At 37.0% G+C, this 20,257-nt stretch overlaps 4 protein-coding genes and 1 long non-coding RNA gene across 5 annotated transcripts; 3 read left to right on the top strand and 2 right to left on the bottom strand.

The window, feature by feature from the left end:
• Nucleotides 1–1,619: 1,619 nt before the first annotated feature.
• On the top strand, nucleotides 1,620–3,501 carry LOC117321457 (protein ANTAGONIST OF LIKE HETEROCHROMATIN PROTEIN 1-like). The gene is made up of 2 exons (XM_033875874.1): nucleotides 1,620–1,806; nucleotides 2,190–3,501. Exons 1-2 carry the CDS (start codon nucleotides 1,703–1,705, stop codon nucleotides 2,869–2,871), a joined length of 786 nt encoding a protein of 261 aa, XP_033731765.1. The 5' UTR covers nucleotides 1,620–1,702; the 3' UTR covers nucleotides 2,872–3,501.
• On the bottom strand, nucleotides 3,501–4,989 carry LOC117321459. Its single transcript, XR_004531368.1, has 3 exons — nucleotides 4,734–4,989; nucleotides 3,900–4,024; nucleotides 3,501–3,619 (listed from the first exon to the last, which is right to left on the bottom strand). It is a non-coding gene; the product is annotated as an uncharacterized LOC117321459 (long non-coding RNA).
• Nucleotides 4,990–8,604: 3,615 nt separating this feature from the next.
• On the bottom strand, nucleotides 8,605–9,369 carry LOC117321456 (ATP-dependent DNA helicase RecQ-like). The gene has a single exon (XM_033875873.1). It carries the CDS (start codon nucleotides 9,367–9,369, stop codon nucleotides 8,605–8,607), a length of 765 nt encoding a protein of 254 aa, XP_033731764.1.
• A 78-nt stretch (nucleotides 9,370–9,447) lies between these two features.
• Nucleotides 9,448–13,618, top strand: LOC117321455. The gene is made up of 4 exons (XM_033875872.1): nucleotides 9,448–9,777; nucleotides 10,880–11,040; nucleotides 11,421–11,497; nucleotides 12,609–13,618. Exons 1-4 carry the CDS (start codon nucleotides 9,631–9,633, stop codon nucleotides 13,616–13,618), a joined length of 1,395 nt encoding a protein of 464 aa, XP_033731763.1. The 5' UTR covers nucleotides 9,448–9,630.
• Nucleotides 13,619–19,189: 5,571 nt separating this feature from the next.
• LOC117321454 lies at nucleotides 19,190–19,777 on the top strand. The gene has a single exon (XM_033875871.1). The coding sequence runs from the start codon at nucleotides 19,190–19,192 to the stop codon at nucleotides 19,775–19,777; it is 588 nt and encodes a 195-aa protein (XP_033731762.1).
• The last annotated feature ends 480 nt before the right edge of the window (nucleotides 19,778–20,257 follow it).

Raw genomic sequence — 20,257 nt, 5'->3', positions numbered from 1 at the left:
CTTTCCATTTACATACAAAGACACCGGTGACGCTACACGTGGTTTCAATATAATAGATTTAAATAAAATGTTGACGGACGACGCCCCATGGCACAAGCTCGCCGGTCATTTGTGAGGAATACAGCAGCAACAACAGAAATAAGAATGAACACATTATGTCCTTTTTGACCCTTTAGCGTTTGAATGTGGGGCGATTGTGGATTGGCCGAAAATGAGATGTTGCTACAGTACCTATTAAGTCATAGACGACTCGGACCAGCCCTTTAAATGCAGTAGAACACTGTATGTAATAAAATGTCAATTTGGTATGATTTTTCTGTACAGTTAAACGGTTTAAAAACAGATGTGGACGATGGGATCGCGTACACATAGATCCCTCAGCACGTGGAGCCATACTTATCCAGTGGACGATGTATCTCAGCACGTGGTCAATTCGCTTGTTTCGTAGGTAAACTTCAGCATTCCTGAAGTCAGTTCTTACCACTGTCCATTATGATGTATAGGAGATATATGGATGCAGAACTATCCGTCTTTCCCTGGCTGTATTTTCTAGATGTAACCGTGGAAATATAACAGAAGTACTTTCCCTTATCTTCCTATCTCCGGTAACGGGTCGGTTCGCCCCATGTGTCGATTTGCGCGAAATCCCGTTCGTCCCAGGTTGTTTCGTCCTAATTTTACATTTACATTTAGGTGTATAAGGCCGACTAAACCACAGGGCCGAGGTTAGAACGAATATTCATACCCTGCCTACACTGCTCTCCGGCAGGGTATGAAGTCCCTCCCATTGCCGATAGTGTAGCAAGCCCCGATGTGATTCACATCGGGCAGTATTAGCAGTGGTAAAAATTTTCTCGGATAAAAAAAACACATGTAAATTGATGATTCTGGTATCTATTATGAATATTCAAGCAACAAACCTGCATATTACTTCAAATGTTTGACAATAAATAGTAAAATCCCAAACGAGCAAGACACACGGAGATATCAGTTCAAACATACCGCCATCTTTGATACAAGTGTAAAGGTCAATTTCCTTATAAGGAAATCAAAATAAATTGATGCTAATGAGGTTTCCCGCGAGATTTCAACAGAAAAACATATTCGGAGTAATATATCTCGGTAAGGAAGGTCAATTCATTCTGAAATTATTTAATTACGCAAAGTAAGATTCGCTTTCTTCACAAGAGTTACAAAAGAATGGTTAAATATCTCTGATTATGTATTTATTTATCGTAGTAGCTTCATCCATATATGGATCACGGGTTCCATATTTGGGTTAGAATCCTCGCGAGAGTTCTTCGAGAAGTATCATGGCGGATCACGGAGACAACTCCGAGCAGTATGATATCAGAATATGCGAATTAAAGATTTCTAGATTAGACGGTAGGCTAATACATTGCAAAATTGTATTAGAAATGTTTAATAATACGAACTATTACTCCAAAGTTAAACGATATCCGCTATTTTTAGCATTTTCGAGGTTTACTGTTTTGCTACATTACGAGCAATGGGAGGGAATCGTAGCTCTGACGACGACCATCTGTCAGAAATTGTCCGTCCGTCGTCCAGAGCTACGTTATCGCAGCTAGGCCGAGGTGTCTATGGTGCTGCTCGTTTCGACACATGCCGACTCAACTTCGGGAGAGCCGGTCATGTGACCGGCGCATTTTCCAATCGAGTGTACCGGCTGTATTGCAAGATGGCGGCCGATGCAATAGCGTTGGCAATGTTGGATATGTTTATGGATAGTGAAGGGGAAGAAATGGAATGCTTGATGGAGGCGACTCAACACCTCACAACGCAGTAAGTACAAATTTTGTATGAAAAATAAAATAATTGTACATGGGGGGGGACGTTGTAAGTGTATTTTCAAGACCATCTGGTTGTTATCACTGTAATCACTGTTAGACATCGAACTAAGCCTTTTGGCTTTTTTGATGTATTATTGTAATAACTATATACTTAAAAAACGCGACTTCCTTCAGGTTGCGCACATTGGATACACTATTGTCCTTTTCCATACAGTATTTACAGGATCCTAGGCAATATTTAACACTACCTAGGGTCCAAATAGGGGTTTCAGATTTCAGATAACAGAAGCGATGAAATAATCATGTTAGGTTTATTCTTTTGACGGTTATGTAGGCTGTAGCTTTTCATTTGATAATTTATTGTTTGACTTGCAGTTTACGAGAAGATCGAACAAAAACAGAAGGGTATTTTGAAGAAACAATCCCGAACTACTTACCAGATGACTTCAAAAGGTTTTTTAAAATGAATCGTGAAACATTTGATGTCCTTTGTCAGCACCTTAGTGAATGTGAACAGTTAAAACAACGTGTATGTGCAGGAGGTAGAGAACCGATTCCGATGGAGAAGAAGGTACTGATGACCATTCGTTATTTGTCGTCAATGGATACAATACGTAGTTTAAGTGACAGATTTGGTGTAACCGATTCTTCGTTTTTGAAGTGTAGGGAACAAGTAATTAATGCAATTAACTCTTCATTGAAGAAATTCATCAAATGGCCAACGACTGGTGATTATTTGTCAATATCAGAACGCTTCAATGATACAGGTTCATATGAATTCCCAAATATCATTGGAGCAATAGATGGGTCACACATCCCAATCGAAGCTCCAGCAGAGGATGCTAATGCATATTACAACAGGAAAGGATTCCACTCCATTCTTTTGCAGGGCATCTGCACACATGACTTGTATTTTATAAGTATAAATGTCGGTTACAAGCATAGATATTTTGTAAGTAGAAATAATTGCATGAACATTACCTTAACTACATCAACAACATTTCATTTAACTTTTACAAAAAGAAATTGCACTTTCCTCTTTCAATACATATATTGAAACAAACAGAATACAGAGCAAATACGCTGTCGTTCACTTTTCATTGATCATAAAAAACAATTTCGGGCAAACAACTAATTGTCAGTAATTTTATATATAGTTACAATTACATCTTGCACCTAGCCCAAATATTTGAAGTTACATTTATTTAATATAACTGAAAAAGTAATAAGATTGAAACAAGCAAAAAAACCAACATTTTTAAGAAAAATTTGATTTGAGACGCACTGGGTTGTGAACCTCACTGTCTTCTCTAAATACATGTAAACACATTTAACAGTATAATATGATCATAAAACAAGAATTAACACAATTTCAAGACATTTAAGAAATAAACTTGGCACCTGGCACAGATAATAGACTATAAAAAAGAATCTTCAGGTAGAACAGGGATAAGATAATAAAATATATATCGTCATTTAATCATCATCAGAAGACGCACTTGGGGAATTGGAATGAGCTGCAGAGGAATCTTGTTTTCCTCTTAAAACATCAATGAAGGATTTCCTTATGTTCATTTTTTCCTTGTGCCGCTTTGACAAGCTACATTAAAATATCTGTTAATATGGTACTATTCCAGTGCCAATTTAAATTAGTCATTACATAAGTCAGAAAAAATAGACCTCCTGTTGCACACGGATCACAAAAAGTCCCTTTCACTTCCTTTGTTAAATGTAGCTCTAATTCGTAAGTGTCGCAGCAGCTTGGATGAAAACACCTCCTGCAGGACGGGCAGCGCAAATAAATCCTGTGATCAGGAACATTCTCGTTAAAAGATGCTGCTATGTATGTTATGTAATCGATAATTTTGAATACTAATACATGTACTACTGTATATATTGTTCCCACTAAGAAGACATACCATCGTCCCATAGTATATAGAACATCAAATACAGACCGATAACAAAATCGTAATTACAGTATATAATTAAACTTATATGTCTTTTATAATTAATTCTCCTCTATTTCACGGCCTTGTGTCAAATGTTTAACATAACTCACAAGATTTTCTTTGTAATTATACTCACTTGTAATCACCGTCTATATATATCTCTGTGTTTCCAGATTTTTCCTGCGCTTCTAGTGAAGCAAGAGAGTGGAATGGAGCTGGCTGGGCACACAAAAAGCAGGTCCACTTTGGTGTTACGTCCATCTATGAATTACAACAAATTCACTTGTAGGCCTATCATAGGGGTTCGTTACAAATGTCTAATACACACATGCTATACTGATATGGGTCTTGAACAGCACACCTGTGTATGGTTAGGTACCTACCGGATACCTATATGGGTCGCAACACACGTTTAGCTGCCATAATTTCAAAGTTTTTAAAGTACACTTTATCTTCTGATATTCTTTTAAGAAATCAGCAATATCAAATATATCTCCTATATTGTCCGTATGCACAGATAAACCAAAAGTAAACCTATGTAGTAGCGCTAATAAATTGTACCACATGAGATTGACAATAATATAATGTTATAAGCTTGGCCTAATAACCTGTATTTTTATGGGTTATTATATATATATATATTAGGAGTAATAAGAATATTTAATAACCTATATGTTAAAAAAATACCCTGTATACTACAGTATACATGGTATTTTATATGAGTTATATACCTACTGTATTCTTATTGACAGAACGTCAAGTTCCTGTTGTTATACTAATAATAAACACGTGTTGTACATGGGATGATTGCAACAACGTTTATATACAGTATCATACTTGCTATATATAAGACAAAATCTCCTTAATTGCTTCAACTTCACTTCATATCGCTTATCGACGCAATAATTTGCTTCGACTTCACACCTAATATTGCTCAATTGATGAAATTCACAAATACGAAACCTCTCACCTTTCAAGCCGCCATCTTGTCCCGATTGTCCCGCTGAAATTTTTTCGGGGCGATCGGCAGGTCCCGGTTAAGCCGACGGGACGGCGGGATGGCCAATCGAGCGAGTTGCCGATTAGAAACGGCTAAATCGGCTAGACCGGGAAAGCAAAACGAGCAGCACCTATAATTCGTAGCAAGTCTTAGTTATAACGTAAAGTATCGGACGCCAGATATGGAGTCAACACTCGGAACACCTCGGCCGATTCTCTACGGTCATCTAACCTCGGATATATCACGGTCGTCGCCATATTGGAACTACTTTCAAGTTCCCGGATGCGGGGCGGGAGGGGGAGGGGTAAACATGGCTGCGTCCATGGATACAACACCCGTGAAAAGTGTTTTGCCCAATACGACGTGCATGATTTGACTACAAGAAAACCGGAGGGTTCACTGTTTGATAAAGTCCAAGGCTACAAAAGAAAACTATCTAAAAGAAAGTTGAAAGACTGAGAAAAGGAATTTCTATTCCTGCTGATGACAACTCTGACAATGAAGTTTGATAAGTTGTACATCTGTATATGTGAAGAGAATGTTTAGGGGTTTCTTTAGTCAGTTCTTGAATGGAAGGTGTGAGTTCAAGGGAAGACTGTGACTTATAAGTAAATTATGGTAGGTGTAGGTGGGTCTACCCGCCACCCTTGCAACCATATTGCTTACTCACTATAACCGCATACCTTCCAATATACATCATGATCAGTGTAACAGTACTAGTGCAACTATTGTTTCATTAATTACTTACCTTCACAACAATTATGAGATGTCTACATGATTGTAATCAATTGTATTAGTACCTATTACATGTATATATTTTAAATTTACTTTTACATGTTTTTATATGCCAGTTTATAGTGGATATCTATGGTGTAGGTGGGAAATACCCAACACCCAGATAGTAATCTGCAAATAATGCACATATCCACATATAACCTATAGGTGGGTACAAAAGTATGCGAGAATACTATAAAAAGTTAAAAACCAGTTGAACGTGCGACACACTCGTCACCCATACAGGTTACATTCTTGATATATCAAAACACATTTACATGTGTATATATAGATTACTAGTCTTATGTATTTGTGCTTCTGTGTGCATATATATTGGTGATTTACTAAGAACTCGGTGTAGGTGAGGATCTACCCGCCAACCAGGTAATTAAGTTTCTGTATAAATCTCGGCATATGCTGAAATTCATATAGTACATATAGTGTCATATTAATGATCATTTCACATACAGATGACCAAACTGTATTTTGTATCAATGTATAGCATAGGTCTGTGAAGAGAATATATAACCGGTATAAAAATATACTCTTGTAACACCTGATTGATGTAGGTGGGAACCAAATACCCTGTAAGGTATAAATATTAATACATGACATGTATAATATACATTTGGTTGAATCCACATTACTTATGTGTGACCCTAAGAAACACTTTTATGTATTCTACCATATATCTTGTTTACATACTAGATATATATATATGTGTGTGTGTGTGTGTGTGTGTGTGTGTGTGTGTGTGTGTGTGTGTGTGAATTACAGTATATATATCTATTGACTAGCTTGATATATAGCAAGATGGATGATATGATCTGCCACACTAGGTTTCATTTTTGGTAACACTAATATTATAGTAGTACTGCTGACTTCCGGTTTCAACTTGATGTAATGAATGTGGTGTGGCACCTTGTGAAAGTGTGAACAACTTCTCAATAACAAAGTTGTCCAGATGGCCCTAATGCATGCTAGGATGTAGTGTTACAAAATTTGTTTAAATGAACGACCTTGACCTTCATTTGTAGGTTATAGGGGTTAAATATGCTAAAATCAAAGACATTTAACACCTCAGGTGACCATTAAGGCCCATGTGCATCTTGTTGTTTTTATTCAAAAAGTATATTTGGAGCTGTATATAGTTTCTGTCTTTGAAAATGTTGATCAATATATATAAATACTCACCGCATTACTTGTTCAATTAATATAAATACAATTGACTTCATCGTATGCCCCAATTTCAACAGAAATTACTTTTTGTATCAGACGCAGTCGAATCCCTGCTAGTTTAAAGTTCCTTGATATATCTTGTGCAATCTGATGCCAAGTAAGATGTATATACAGGTACCAACAAGTGAGAATCTGAGAGTCATCGCTTTAGCTTGTTCACTGTATCTATTTCAATACATGTACTTAACTTTTCTGATAATATTGTTTTAATTGCAATATTTTAATTCATATAGATGTAAATGTATTTTAAGTAGATCCTTGTTAAATGTCTGCTATATATAACTATATATAGTTTAAAAATATAAATTCAACACGACAACTGTATATATATACACACACATATATATAGCTCCATATAGCTTGACAATGAAGAATCCTAAATATTCACAGGGATTTCATTAAGTAATTAATTGTTCAAAATATCAACTGTTTGCATTATGTAACTGCCTGAATACTGTTGATCTAGGAAATCATTATCAAATGCCACCAATGATACTATATACACAGTAATCAAATAAATTGTCATATGTGGACTCATTAGCAATAAATAAGTGACAAAGATTTTAACTATAGTCTGATTTTTCCTTATTAAGTTATAATAACTTTTGTGTAACGATGTTGCATTGGTGCAATCGAGTCGTCTGTATCAGGTAGTAGACCAGAGTCTCCTGTCCACATATTCTTTTGTATTGTTGTTAGCCATATATATCACACTGTGAGTTTCACCAATCATTAGTGTTGGTATGATTATTCATTATAATCAATAAGTTAATCCTGCTGAACCAATGGGGGGTGTTCAGGTGGCACATTGGTAACACATGCACTTGCCTTTCACCTAGGCGGCCGGGGTTCGATTCCCCCTATCGGATGTGGAAAGATATGAGGTCACCTGTCCGACCACTTGGGTTTTCTTCAGGTACTATAATGGTTTCCTCCCACAGCAAGACCTTTCGTGCGCTTCCATCCAGGCCAACAAGCGTGTTTAATATAAGTTAATATAAATTGTTTCAAAATTGTTTTAAATCAATTACAAAGGTTAATGATTGATTATAAATTTTTATAATCAATTATTTAAAAAACAAAAAAAAACAAAAAACACCATTTTCAGATTGCCAGTGATTCTGTGTTCTTGCCCTTTTCAAAGGACATGCAATTGCAAGATGTCAAAACATAAATATGACAGAATGATTTTACATAATAATTAGTCATACATGGGTAAATACCAAGCTAAATAAAACAAGCATTCTGTGAGTATTGCTAGACCAATACATGTCCCCTACCGGTGCCCCCAAGTTAAAACAAAATACAACTGAAACATTATCATTTTATGAAAATAAGTTCATTCCAAACAATGTGTAAATTCAGCTCTATTGGGGTGAATAAACAATGTTTCCTGCCCATAAAAGATATTCAGGTATTTGTTTGGTATGTCTACTGTACAGAGTAAAAGAATCTAAAGTGAATTTAAATTGAAATGTGTAATAACTGAAGTATCTTGACCACAAACAAAATTCAGTGATTCCAGATCTCCTAACAATTGGTGATCGGGCAGTTTATATCCATCATATCAAACAAATGAAACTGGTGTTATTGTGACAGTGTTATTGGATGGTTTCTCACAGGAAATAATCTCTGCAAAAGTGATCATGACATAGTGAGAGTGTCACTATACCTGGCATTAAATATAATCCCTGTGAACAATTGTCTTAAGAATCTACTTTATACAGCAACAGAATCCACAAGAATGATGTGTATGTGACTAGATGCAGCGAGTTGCTTAAAATTACACTTGACGGGAGAAATCATATATACAGTCAGTAACGACGAGTCATTTTCTGCCACAAATGGGGCAAAAATGTTCCTTTGGTCCTGAAAAAACAACACTTTCAAATCCAAAGTAATTCACAAGAATAATTCTATAACATGTTTCACTTTCACAAAACTTTCTCATTTCTTCCGTCATACCGATTCTGTTTTTTGCAATATAATTTTTGTTGTAGTAAAGAATTGCCACTGACGGTTGTCCAACACGTCCAGCACGACCGATTTCTTGTAGGTATTTCTCCAGGGTTGTTGGGGGCCTGCAATGAATGATACGTGAAACACTTGGAGCATTAAGCCCCATTCCCAGTGCAACAGTTGCCAAAACTAATCTGACTTTAGGGGTTTCTTTAGTCAGTTCTTGAATAGTGATTTTCTTCATGGACTCTGCATAATCTTTGTGGTATTGGGCATATATTCTATTCTGTGGAATTTCCTCACCATCATAGCTGGCACCCTTAAGTTTATACGAAAGAAACTGATAAAAATAGGACAATGCTTCCAAACTTTCCACATACATTATGGTTACTGGAAAATGAACTCCTTTTTCCAGCAATTCTGTTGCCACTGGTTGTATCAAGTCATCAAATTCGTCAAATTTATGAAAGTTTGGCAATCTGGTTCTAATGTCTATAAATATCTTTGGACGGTCCACATTCTCACTGATAACAAGTGGATTTTTCAAATTCAGCTGTTTAGATAGACTTGCAATTGATTTCGGTGTAGCAGTTGCTGTGAGAATTAAATGCAAAGCTTTTTCTAGAATGCACATTAACTCCCCAAGCTTCTGGAATGCAGGACGGAATTCTTCTCCCCTTCAAAAAAAAGGGGGAAAAAAAGATTAATTGCGGTTGACATTAACAAATATAGAACAAGATTAATTCGTAATTGTTTGTCGCCTCTTTCCTGCGCATGCTTTGTCGATAAATTTCCCAAAAACGGGCTATGATTAGATATTCATTAATGTGATGATATCAATAACCCTGCAAAGTTTTAATTCAATCCAACACCAGACATCGGATAAAGATATCCAATGAGACTAGATGGGGAACGATTTATACTATTTCCGAAACCCAAAACAAACCTGGATAAATGTATGAGGTGGATAAAAGCATGCGGCAGACCACACGAACAGCTTAATGTAGACCGGATTAACAAACACAAAGCCGTCTGCTCAAAGGTACGTACCGACATAATTTGCACATATGCCGATACAAAATTTAAGAAACGTGTATGTTTGTTTACAACCCTATTTCGACCAGTTTGGTTATTTGTGATGAAGTCGTTGTTTGTTTATCAGTTTATTGCAGTCTACTCGAAATGCAAGCTGGCAAAAAGTGACGGCTGTCAGTGACTGATGTACATGTGTGTTGAATGGTTGTGGGGGATGGGTGTTATCAATGTTTTCTGTCCTCGTTATATAATTAGCTTTATACAGGTAGTCTGTGTCGGTGTAGATATACGAGGGATTGTTAAGTCTGTACTCTTTGTACCCGTGACGTATTTCTCTTCTTGTTTATCTGAATACATTGAAATACACTTGTCTTGTGCGAGGTCTATGTTTCCCGAGTATCCTTCTTCTGTAAAGCCAAAAAAATAATATCGGGTAGTTGTGTTTCCCATTTCGTCTCCCAAAAAATAGTGTAGGTAGAGAGAGGTAGGAAAAATATTTTATTTTGAAAAATTATCTTATTTTATTTTTCTCTGTCAAAATACAATTCTGTGTCATAATCTGACAATTGGCGACTAAATCTAGCACAGCCAGACACTTAATTCAAGTACACATTTTGCCCGTTTACAAATGGTCGCGTGACCACAACTGAGGTGCATTATACATTTATACGTACTGGAAAACAGAAAATATGTTTTAATTGAGGAAAATGGTAAAAACAAATCAGGACCTCTGACGTCTGATAATAAAGAGCTAAATAGTTTGTATATTTCTTGTCCTCCTTTCCTTCTGAGTACAAGTATTACCCATCGAACCTGGGTTGACTGGTGTACAGGGTAAGACAATAAACATTACACCCCCACTCCAACCCCCTCTCCCTCCTGTTACACATGTACAGCAGCTTTACGTATGACGAGTTACACATGTACTGTGACCTTTCCATCACATTCTTAACCTGGAGTGTCCTTAAATGACTCTTTTTGTAAGGACAACATAAACCAAAACAATCCTTTGATTTAATTATTGTACCGGTATACATTATTCATTTCCAATATTTTTACTACATTCTCAATGCTTAAAAATTAATAAAATACCAATTCTTTTAATTTAGCACTTTGTTGGAGGAAATGGACCAACTGCCATGTACCCTGACCCTATACAAGCTGATGGTTCATCGAGCACGCCTGCCAGACATAGGCCAAGGATCAGAGAGACAACTGCATGGTTGAACAAAAGAAAAAGAAAAATCCCTCTGGAAGAAAACACCGAAATGTAAGCATATACATATATATACATACATAATACATATTTCTGTGCTTCTTTATTGAACAATGAATAATAAAAATGGAAATTCTTTTCTCAATGAAATGTATTCAGCATTGTTGTGAATATCGAAAAACAGTGTTATCATTGTAAGAAAGTTTTAAAGGCTCATAAGTCCATCAATAATGATTGAGTCAGCTATACTCCATACATCACAATATTACTGAGAAAACAAATGGAGTAATTTATAGATGATTAAATATAAAGAGCTTGATTAAGTTGATATTTTACAACAACAGCATCCAAAGTAGGTATTTACTAAATTTTATTGCAATCTGATATAATACCCTATGAGGGTTTGAACAATATGATTCTTTCTAATGTTACAGTTATAATGTGGAACCTGTACATAATACAGAAGAAGTCACTGCATTTTGTGACCAGGCCACACAGACTGATTCTCAATGTAAGTATTAAAATTTACTTTTTATTCAAGTATGCAAGTCCATGATCTCTGTAAAACTTCTCAACTTCTCAAGCATTGACTGCATAAAAATGATGTCTGGCAGAATCCTTTCCACATGAATATCCTTTTGTGTAAACACAACAAATATACAGAACTTGCATCCAGTAATCAGGAGTTGTCCCTGTACTTGAGCATAATAAGCATGTTTCTTTCTTAATTTGACAGCGGTATCATCTTCCAACTCCAGACAAAAATTCGTAACTTGAGTACATGCCTCGTTGATGGTGAGGTTCCTTGCAGAATAGGGACATTTGATCTCCAATAAGCCACATTCTTTATCAATACAAACTTTACCATCTGGAGAAGCCCCAAGGAAAGTAAATTCCTTGTTGATAACAAGACCACACTCATGTACATGATAGGAAGGAATTTTGTCTAATAGATTTGCTTTTGCGTTCTTTTCATTCCGTGTACAATAGTCCAATGAGGTAGCAAAGATGGTATCCCGGTTAAACACGGTTGACATAAAGCTATCTGTAGGCTTGGCCTTCCTCACCAACACTTTACCAAAGTTTGACGATGTTAGTCGATGTTTCCTTTCCTCACACCAGGCAGTTGATAATGATTGGTCTCTTGTTTCCTGCTCAATTCTCTCTATGTCTGATTGCTGTATGTCAGAGTTAAGATGTTGAAATTCTGGGGGTAAGGGCACTGGTGCTGCATTACTGGGGGTAAGGGCACTGGTGCTGCATTATGTACAGATGTGTTGCCACAACCCTGTGATGTTGGCTGCTCAGCATTCAGTTTTAAGTTCCGGGTCTGAAATATGAAAATGTTGACATTTAATTAAAATGTGATAATTTTCAAAATAGAGTCAATTGAGTCAAACCTCGTTAACTCGAAGGCAGAGGGACCATGATAAGCTTCGAGTTACCAGAGTATTTTAGTTTATCATGAGTGATCTTGAATGTTTAGTGTAAAGCTTGGTCTGGACCAGCAAAATACTTTGAATTAAGAAGGGTATTGGAGTTATAGGAGTTCGAGTTAACGAGGTCCAACTGTACATACATGTACCTTTTATATATAAATATGTGTGATCTTTAAATTTCAGGGGTGTCGTCTATGGATGTTCTGGTCCTGTCAGCAGAAATACATCAACTTCGGTCAACTGTAGAGTCACAGGAAAGAACAATTGAGGAATTGAAAAATCAGCAACAACAGTCAGCATCTTTTGGAATCCAGGAAGTTCAAGCCAAGGAGGATAAATTCAATGGACTCGTGAAATATTACACTGGAATTACATATTCATCTTTCATGGCTCTTTTGAACTTTCTAGTGCCCTCGGGATCTTGTGTTAATTATGAGAAAGGACGTGTTGATATCAAAAAAATATCAAATGAGGATGGACTATTTTTGACCTTATGTCGACTCCGTCATGATTTCGGATTGAAGGACCTTGCTATAAGATTTGGGCTCACACTACAATCAACCGGAGTGGTTTTTAATACATGGATAGACCACATGTACTTCAAGTTGGGACAACTGTCAATATGGCCATATCGGGACACAATTATCGAGAACATGCCAATTGATTACAGAAAAGATTTCCCAACATCTCTTGTAATCATTGATGGTACAGAATTAAAAACACAAACACCATGTGCACTTGGACTTCAAAGTCAATTTTATAGTGACTATAAATCAAGTACTACATTGAAATGTCTCATTGGTTGTGACCCTAGTGGATCAGTGATATTTGTTTCAGAACTATATTCTGGCTCTATCTCGGACAAGACAATAACAGAGGAAAGTGGCTTCTATAAGACATTAAAAAACCTCAAAGCTCACGGGTATTTAAACGATGGTGATGCTGTAATGGCTGACAAAGGCTTTACTATTGGTGAGGAACTTGGACAGCTAGGGTTAGTTCTCAACATTCCCCCCTTTGCAAAATCTGGAAGTCAGATGTCACCTGCGGATGTTAAGAAGACCCAGAAAATTGCCAAATACCGGATTCATATTGAAAGAGTGATATTCAAGATTAAAAACTTTCGCATTGTGTCCCATACCATACCAGTGACATTGTTTTCACAAATAAACAAAATCTGGTGCGTCTGTTGACACTCTTCCAAGATGTATACATCAAAGACAAATGAGATGCTCAAACGTGTACATGTATATTTTAACTATAATACATTTGTATATATATGCAAGTGCAGCAGCTTTCTGAAGATTATCCATCCTATATAGCAGTTTTGATTTTTGTTCTGTGAAATTATTTACCTGATATGAAAGTAGAGATCCACACTGAACTTCCCCACATTGTGTAGTTGTCATTGGTGCATCAGCAGTCAGAATGTAGGACAGTGGTGTACCTTCTAAGCTGGTTAGATGACCAAATATCTGTCTGAGTTATCTTTGGTAACCTGAATTGGAACATGATTCATTGATTGTATTTCCTATTGAATGCATTTATTGACAACAGAAACAAGTACTTAATTAATATGATAATTGATATACTGAATATATATATATGCATTCTTTAAAAAAAATCACATTATTAAATTACATGATTAACTAAAAAATGATTTTGATTTATTCATGATTGCTGTGCAGTATGTTAGAATGATACAACAAATTCAAGTGATGCGAGATCTGAAATAATTGGAACAGTCATTGCATAAATATATGCGACATGCACATTATACAAAAACTTGACTGTGTCAAAATTAACAACAAAAATATTGGGGTAATTAAATGGCTATTACTGTTTGAAGGACAATGTGAAACAGTTTAGTTGGTTAGTTACCTATAGTTTTGATCTAGCTGGCAAAGTATAGGCTTTCGTTTCCTGCTCTCTGTTGGCTTGGACACAATCACATGATTGATAGGAACAGGCTTTATTTTGGCTACTCTTGGAACATGCCACTGTTGTGGTATGCTTGTGCAGCTCTGCTGGTCTGGTACATGGGTGCAGTTGTGCAACTTAAATCCCTGCAGTGACTTGAGAAGGCCCACAATATGAGAGCAGTGACCATCTAATTTGTAACAAAATACACTTCAATGAAAGGTGACTGAGGTAATATTGGTAAAATTTATGAAATATTTGTGTAACAAAATCTTTTATATTTTTCATTACTGGGTAGTTTTTGTTCATGACAATCAAGACAACATCTAATGACTTATTTAAATTTAAATACATGTAATACATGAAGGTTTACTACCAGCCTCTGTATCAGTATACGTGTATGTATTTATGTAGGCTACTGTCACACTACCGGGCCGGTAGAACTGATCATGTTTACAACACACGCATGTGGTCTACACATTATACAAGTCTTGGCTTTACATAATCTTAGATCGGTCCCCATTTATTGACAGGGTGAAACTATTGACGTTTGTGATTGACAGATTAGTGTTGACTAGTAAGGCATCGTACATGTAGGCCTACCAAATTTTATTTTATTCGACTCGATTGTATGACGTAATTCGTTTTAATGTTGGTCGGATCCAGAGGGTGCCGGTGGCCAGTCTCGATGTCATGACACTGACATGGGGCGTGTCTAGCCGACAAATTGCAACGTTCGTTTGATCTATTTTCAACTGTTTTAAAAACGATTTTGACCAAGTCAATAAATTAAAATATATCGTACTTACCCAACCTGACACGAACAGAAAGATTCTATTATCGCCGAGTCTTTTATTTCAACTTGGAGTTTGTGCGGTTCCTGGGATTTCTTCATGGATCTCCAGCATCTCGCATCAACAAACACCGATGTCTCCGTACGTCTGGTCTTGATGTCGTGAATGTAGCCCTGTGTGAAATAATTCATCCCTTACTGCAAAGCTCTTTGGGATAAATCTGACGCATTTGGCAAATATAAATGCGAAATATCGTCCGAAATCGCCGCTAAGTAATCCGATGCTGTGATGGAATGTTCCGCCATATTGGATGATGTTGTGGGACTTAGTTACGGTAACTAAGGGGGCGTGGCTTAGCGGCGGATTCTCGGAAAGGTGAATTGTATTTCATTGGAGGGTCTCAAATCAGCATAATTACAGTCTATATAAACAGGGTCTTCACAGATATTTGGCATCACTTCTTGAGAAGAACATAGCAAAGCGAAAACATGGCAAGCAGAATGGTACTTACAAAAAGCATGGAAACACAGGGTGATGAACAATGCACCCTCTTGATGATTGAATAAGAGGAGACATTACAGAAACCCAGTGTACACATGCATATTCAAGAAGATATTGAAAAACTTACTGTGGAGCGGTTTCTCCTGAAAACATGGAAACACATTGTGATGGCCAATGCTTTTCCTTTATTGAAGAAGAGAGGAAAATACAATGTCATGTCAATGAGCACCAATGAAGAAAACATCGAAAACAAAAACCTACCAAAGCAGAATGACAATTTAAGAATAGAGACTCAAAATAGTGTGATTTTGATAGAGCATCAGTAAATAAAAAATATTATCACAGAATTCCATTGTTATTACTTGTTGTTTTTTTAACAATTTAGATACATATAGATGATTTCAACAACATTTTTCGCATTCATGATGTTGACAGCAAAGGAGAAACAATACCTCGATGAGATATGGTCGAATCCAAGTCACTCTGCTGCTTTGACAGGGCCAGACAAGTTGTATCGGATCATTAAGAAGGAAGGCAAATGTAAGATAGGGTTATCTCGAATAAAGCAATATTTGTCCGACAAGGAAGCATATTCCTTACAAAAGATAGTTCAGAGGAATTTCATGAGAAATCGAGTAGTAGTTTCGGGGATAGACATTCAGTTGGATGGGGATCTGATGGACGTGAGAAATATAGCAAAACACAACAAAGGAATTTTGATACTTCAAGACATATTTTCTAGATTTGTGTTCACGACACCTTTAAAACAGAAAACAGGTTCCGCCGTTGTACAAGGACTGAAATTGATTTTCGCAAAAGGCAGAAGCCCCGCTCTAATTAGGAGTGGTAAGGGCAGAGAATTTAAAAACAAATGGATGAAAGAATATTTACAGGATGTGCAGAGGTGCCAACCCTTCCTCTTTTGGCGTAATCCTTACGATTTTTAGGTATAAAATACGCCTTCCGCTTTTTCATGACTTTTGTACGATTTTATAAAAAAAAAATCGAAATGTTTCCTAAATCCGGAATAACGATGTCCGTTTCCACTAGCTCTGTTAGAATCCGCGCTCTCGATCTCCTGTGCGTTTGTCACCATCAGTATTATTTATACATCATTTTCAAGCATATGAACGATCATGAATGGTCTTCCCAAGTTTATCAAAATGGCGGAAAAACGTGGTCTGACAGCTGAAGACGAAACCGTAAAATCAGTAACACCAAAGAAAAAAGTTAAGTCGCAATGGGACCAGAGATTTAAAGCTGAATACAAGGAGCGTTTTCATTTTATTGTTCAATCCGATCGGGATGAATATACTGCAAGATGTGTTACTTGCAATTGTGATTTCAGCATTGCACACGGTGGGGAAAATGACATCATACATACGAAGCACTGAAATCACAGAGAGACTAGATCAAGGTAAAACTAAATAAAATGAACATTTCTTAGTTTTTTAACATATATTTGAGTTATTTTCCCAAACCAAATTATCTGAATTGTGTGCTGCTTATATGCCCAGAATGCATTTCCGGACACTTGAAACCCGTCGGCCAAACTGTCTGCATGCACTTCTGCCAAAAACGAAAACCACATAATGATCCAGACCTAACATTAAATGATATCAGAATTCCAGTTGTCGAGCAGACTAAATTCCTCGGACTAATTTTCGATTCGAAACTCTCCTTTGTTCCACATATAAAATACTTGAAAGATAAGTGCTCAAAGGCAATGAACATTTTACGAGTACTATCCCATACTGACTGGGGTGCAGACCGTGAAATGCTTCTGCGCCTTTATAGGACGCTTATTCGATCAAAACTCGACTATGGCTCAATCGTTTATGGATCGGCACGAAATTCTTACCTGCAGATGCTTGATCCTATCCAAAACCAAGGATTACGTCTGGTACTTGGTGCTTTTCGAACAACACCTGTGCAGAGCCTTTATGTAGAGGCAAATGAACCATCCTTAAATGACAGAAGGAAAAAGCTTTCTCTTCAATATGCCGCCCAATTGAAATCCAACCCGAAAAATCCAGCTTTTGACCTTGTTGTCAATCCGCAATACCAAAACATATTTACTCAAAACCAAAAACTCCTACCAACATTTGGCATTAGAATTTCTAACTTTCTTCAGGAACTTGACATAAGTTTAGACAACATAGGCGAGTACACCGTAACTGATGTACCACCGTGGCTTGTCGAATCACCTGATATTAACCTTACTCTACATGAGAGGGCAAAGTCGAGCGTATTACCCGAAGAGCACAAATCTTCTTTTCGGGAGTGCATTGCAGATTTTCCTGATCATGTTCAGATCTACACTGATGGCTCAAAAGATGGAGTAAAGGTCTCCGCAGCATGCTATTCCGATCACCATTGCTCTTCAATCCGCTTACCAGATGGTGCCTCTATCTTCTCTGCGGAAGCATGTGCCATCGATTTGGCCCTCGACCATATCGAAGAACAACGCATCAGAAAAGCAATCATTTGTTCCGACTCTCTATCCGTCCTTCAGAATTTACAATCACGAGATCCAAAGAACATACTCATACAAAACCTTGTTTTACGAATATCTCGTATCTTAAAAAAATGCAAAATAACATTACTTTGGATTCCGAGCCATGTCGGAATTAAAGGCAACGAACTTGTTGACCGCCAAGCAAAACTTGCTCTAAATCTGCAACAAACAAATATTAAAATACCATATACAGATTTCAAACCTCTAATTAGTTCTGCCATTCAGAGTAAATGGCAGCAACGCTGGTCTCTCGAGACGAGCAACAAACTTTTTAAAGTACAACCAAAACTTAAAACATCAAAACCAAGCCGGAAGGATCGTAGAGAGGAAATAGTCCTCTCTCGGCTCCGTACCGGGCACACATATACTACTCATTCGTTCCTTTTGAAACGAGAGGATCCACCGGTGTGTTATGCATGTGATGTTCAATTCACAGTGCAGCATTTTTTAATAGAATGTTCCGATTTTAAGCATATTCGTGATAAATACTTTCGAGTCCCGGATATGAAAACCCTTTTCAGTTCCGTGGATTCGAAAACAATATTTAGCTACTTGAAAGAAATCGATCTATTTTATAGACTTTGATGTCTTTTACGTTACTGTCTTTGACGTTCTATTGATAACAAAGTTCACATAATCTACTCGTACATATTATTTCACATAATCTATTCGTACATATATATATATCACCATTTTTAACCACCTTTTATCATAATGATGTAAATACACGATACGGATGCTTTTAAAAATGACAAATTTTATCCGATTTTAACTTTAAAAATAAAACATGTTAGAATATTGTTTGGCCCTAAATGACCCTAGTTGTCGATGGGCCGTAAAACATAAACAAACAAACAAACAAACCCGTCGGCCCCCCTGACAAAAAAAAATTTCTCGCTCCGCTCGAAAACCTTCCTCTTTTAAATTAATCATTGTTGGCACCTCTGGATGTGGGAGTGAAATTGATATTTATACAAAATGAAACAAAGAGTAACTTCGGTGAAAGATCCATCCAAAACATTAAAAACCGGATGTACAGAATGTTCATGCAGAACCAGAGTTACGAATACCTGTCTCAGTTAGATTCACTCACACAGAGTATAAACGACACCCCTTCCAGACCATTGGGCAACATTGCACCTTCTGACGTCAACAAAAGCAATGAGGAGGAAGTGCGCTTAAAAGCCTATCTGGTTAGAACCAAACAAAAGTGGAAACCCAAGGAACACAAGAAAGAAAGCAAAACAAAAAAGAAACGCGAAAAACCTTTTTATAAGTACAAAGTGGGCGATCGCGTTAGAATAACGCACTTGAAACATCCATTTCAGAGGGAATATGATCAAAAGTGGACAGGAGAAGTTTTTGTCATCAGAGGTCGCTTTAAGAGACAAGGTTTGCCTTTGTACAGATTGGAAGACTTCGATGGAGAACATATATCGGGCACATTTTACAGTCAGGAATTGCAAAGAGTTAACGTAGACGAAAATACCACTTGGAAAATCGACAAAGTTATAAAAGAGCGGAAACGAAACGGTGAAACGGAGGTTTTTGTGTCTTGGCTGCACTGGCCTAACACATACAATTCGTGGATTCCGAAGAAACACCTGCAAGATGTATAAATAAGATGGGTTCAAATTGAGTTCCTTCACTTATCAAGAGGATGACGGTGAGATTGGTTCTAAGGTCTTCGGACAGTACTAACATTCACAGTAACAACGCCCCCCACGATTTCAGGGTAACTCTAACCAGACCTTTGTGTCTCCTAGGGTACTGGGTAGTATCTCTGACCGAAATTACGGTGAACGGAAGTCGAATCATGAATCCTACAGAGCTATACGTGTGTTCGGATCTGTGCGACGACTCTTGTGTTGGAGGTGAAGATATACCTCTTCTTAGAAGGGTATATCACGAACAGGACGGAAATACTATTTTTAACACACCGTATGATGTCCCTTTACGAATCGGACAATTTAATGACCTACACGTGTATATAAGGGACAGTAACAATGAAGGCGACAGTAAAATTACTCCCGAAGAGACTACCGTTTCATTAGATAAAAATATTGGGTTCTCGTTATGTGTCGGACCCTGGAGTATGG

The sequence above is a fragment of the Pecten maximus genome, unplaced genomic scaffold (assembly GCF_902652985.1).
Source record: "Pecten maximus unplaced genomic scaffold, xPecMax1.1, whole genome shotgun sequence".
Classification (NCBI taxonomy): Eukaryota; Metazoa; Mollusca; class Bivalvia; order Pectinida; family Pectinidae; genus Pecten; species Pecten maximus.
The sequence above is the reverse complement of the archived record's forward strand: the minus strand, read 5'-3'. Positions and strand labels throughout refer to the sequence as shown.

What these genes read in the sequence shown, in the direction of transcription:
- LOC117321454 (XM_033875871.1), top strand. Translation starts at nt 19,190, where the DNA reads ATGTACAGAATGTTCATGCAGAACCAGAGTTACGAATACCTGTCTCAG.
- LOC117321456 (XM_033875873.1), bottom strand. Translation starts at nt 9,369, where the DNA reads ATGTGCATTCTAGAAAAAGCTTTGCATTTAATTCTCACAGCAACTGCT.
- LOC117321455 (XM_033875872.1), top strand. Translation starts at nt 9,631, where the DNA reads ATGAGACTAGATGGGGAACGATTTATACTATTTCCGAAACCCAAAACA. An exon ending in ACAAAGCCGTCTGCTCAAAG is followed by an intron (nt 9,778 to 10,879) that starts GTACGTACCGAC and finishes CTTTTAATTTAG; the next exon opens with CACTTTGTTGGAGGAAATGG. An exon ending in CACACAGACTGATTCTCAAT is followed by an intron (nt 11,498 to 12,608) that starts GTAAGTATTAAA and finishes TTTAAATTTCAG; the next exon opens with GGGTGTCGTCTATGGATGTT.
- LOC117321457 (XM_033875874.1), top strand. Translation starts at nt 1,703, where the DNA reads ATGGCGGCCGATGCAATAGCGTTGGCAATGTTGGATATGTTTATGGAT. An exon ending in ACTCAACACCTCACAACGCA is followed by an intron (nt 1,807 to 2,189) that starts GTAAGTACAAAT and finishes TTTGACTTGCAG; the next exon opens with TTTACGAGAAGATCGAACAA.